General features: G+C 24.6%; 1 protein-coding gene across 1 annotated transcript; it reads right to left on the reverse strand.

Moving 5' to 3' along the window:
- Positions 1-262: 262 nt before the first annotated feature.
- On the reverse strand, positions 263-1,649 carry LOC111027262. The gene is made up of 4 exons (XM_022305563.1): positions 1,420-1,649; positions 949-1,299; positions 685-817; positions 263-619 (listed from the first exon to the last, which is right to left on the reverse strand). The coding sequence occupies exons 1-4, from the start codon at positions 1,647-1,649 to the stop codon at positions 344-346; spliced, it is 990 nt and encodes a 329-aa protein (XP_022161255.1). The 3' UTR covers positions 263-343.
- Between the last annotated feature and the right edge of the window lie 357 nt (positions 1,650-2,006).

Below are 2,006 nucleotides of genomic sequence, written 5' to 3' on the forward strand. Positions count from 1 at the left end.
TGGTAATTGGTAAATTTGTATAAAATTCTCTATAAAAGAGATAAATTAATTACCCAGAGCGTACAATTTTCTATGTTACGATTTTGCAAGACGGAGGCAACAAATACAAGTATGGTGTCCTCTTAACAATTATATTATTACACACATTTTATCAATTTTTCATTGTTTTCTTTATAATCAAAATATTATTTAAAATGTAGTAGGTAGGTATTATAAATACTTGTTGGAAAATAAACACTATATTAACTAGAAGTATGATGATATTAATATAGGTACATATGGTAAATATATAATATTTATTTAAAAGAGAAGTAACAAATACTACTTATAGGCAATAATTATTTTAAAATACTTGGTTTAGCATTTCAATAAATAGTCTGAGTAATATAAAGAAGTAAACATTTATAACAGCCAACAGGTACTTAAATAATACATAATATTTATAATACCTTTTATTTAGTCCTCTTTTTAGCGCAATAACTAAAGGTTTACACAAGTTCACATTGATAATTTCATTTAATGCTTTGTGAATAGCATTAATTGTTGGCAGCAAATATCCAAGTGAAATAAACTTCACACCTTGTAATAAATCCAAAGCCTTAGCTATCGGTTTCATCACCTATTTAATAAAATATGTATAATAATTTTAAAATTAAAAATAACACTTAAAAAAAAAATATATACATCACAATATTCCTTTAAAAATGAAACTTCACGAGGTGATGAGATAGGAGGCAACTGTAATTCAATGCAAAGTTCATTTATCTTATCAATATTGATCATTATACATTTCATGGCATCATAATAGGAATTCCACCTAAAACAAGTTACAATAGTTGTTAATGAAAATACTAAATAGTAACATATCAAAATCAAAGTTTTAATTCTTATAGGTAGGTAGGTATTTCATATTTATTACTTATTGAATTAAATAATTATTTTAGTTACCTAGTGGCATTAGGAGTAATAATATAACGTCCAAGGTGATCTTTAATTTTGTCAGCACTCATTGTTGATTGATTTTGCTTATTAAATATAGCTTGACATTTCGAAAATACTTTTTTACTTATTGCTTTATATGCAGCATCTTTTTCAGCATCATTAGCATCAACAGTAGCAATTAAATTTAGTGTGTGGGCTACACATCTTTGATGAGGTGGCAATGAAAAACAAAATGAACTTTCAATATCCTGGCTTTCTAATAAATCTGTTACTTCAACATTCACAGGAATCTCATTTAAGTCAGTAACATCAATTCCATCATCTACTGTACCTTGTTCATTGTCACTGTTAAAAACTCTAAAAGTAATACAAATAAAACAAATAAATTAATTAGAAAAAAAAACCAGATAGCTGAAAAATTAAAATATACTAGGTATGTAAGTAGGTACTTAATATAAAACATAACATTTTACTTACCTAAAAGCTTTAACAAAATTAGCAGCATTATCTGTAACTATTAAAGTGACTTTGTTTTTAAGCTTAAACTCATTTATTACTTTATCTATACATTCTGCCAGGTTATCAAATGTATGTCTGCCAAAAATACGTCTACATGCAAGCCCTTTGGAGTAACTTTCAAGTGTTTCGGGATTAAGCCAGTGGACAGTGAAGCCAATATATGATCTATAATAACAAAATAAAAACATAACAAAGTAAAAAACAACAATAAGTATGTTATTATGATTATACTATGATATTATAATAATAATAATTTTTACTATTATACTAACTTGTAACTACTAAATCTTAATAAATACATAAATTGGAAACACCAAATATGGAGTAACAATCTTAAATTTATCTATATTTTACAATGGAAATTAAAAGTATGATTGTTACTAATTTTAAATTTTATATTTAATTTAATAAGAAAAAAAAATGACTCAATAATTATTACTTTTTAATTTTTTATAGACTCAATAGTGAAAAGCAACTCTAAGTTAAATATTAATATTATACGTTTAAATAAAAAAATACATGGTATTTTATTCTTAAGTACCTAT

Source organism: Myzus persicae, unplaced genomic scaffold (genome assembly GCF_001856785.1).
Source record: "Myzus persicae strain clone G006 unplaced genomic scaffold, MPER_G0061.0, whole genome shotgun sequence".
In the NCBI taxonomy this organism is placed as follows: Eukaryota; Metazoa; Arthropoda; class Insecta; order Hemiptera; family Aphididae; genus Myzus; species Myzus persicae.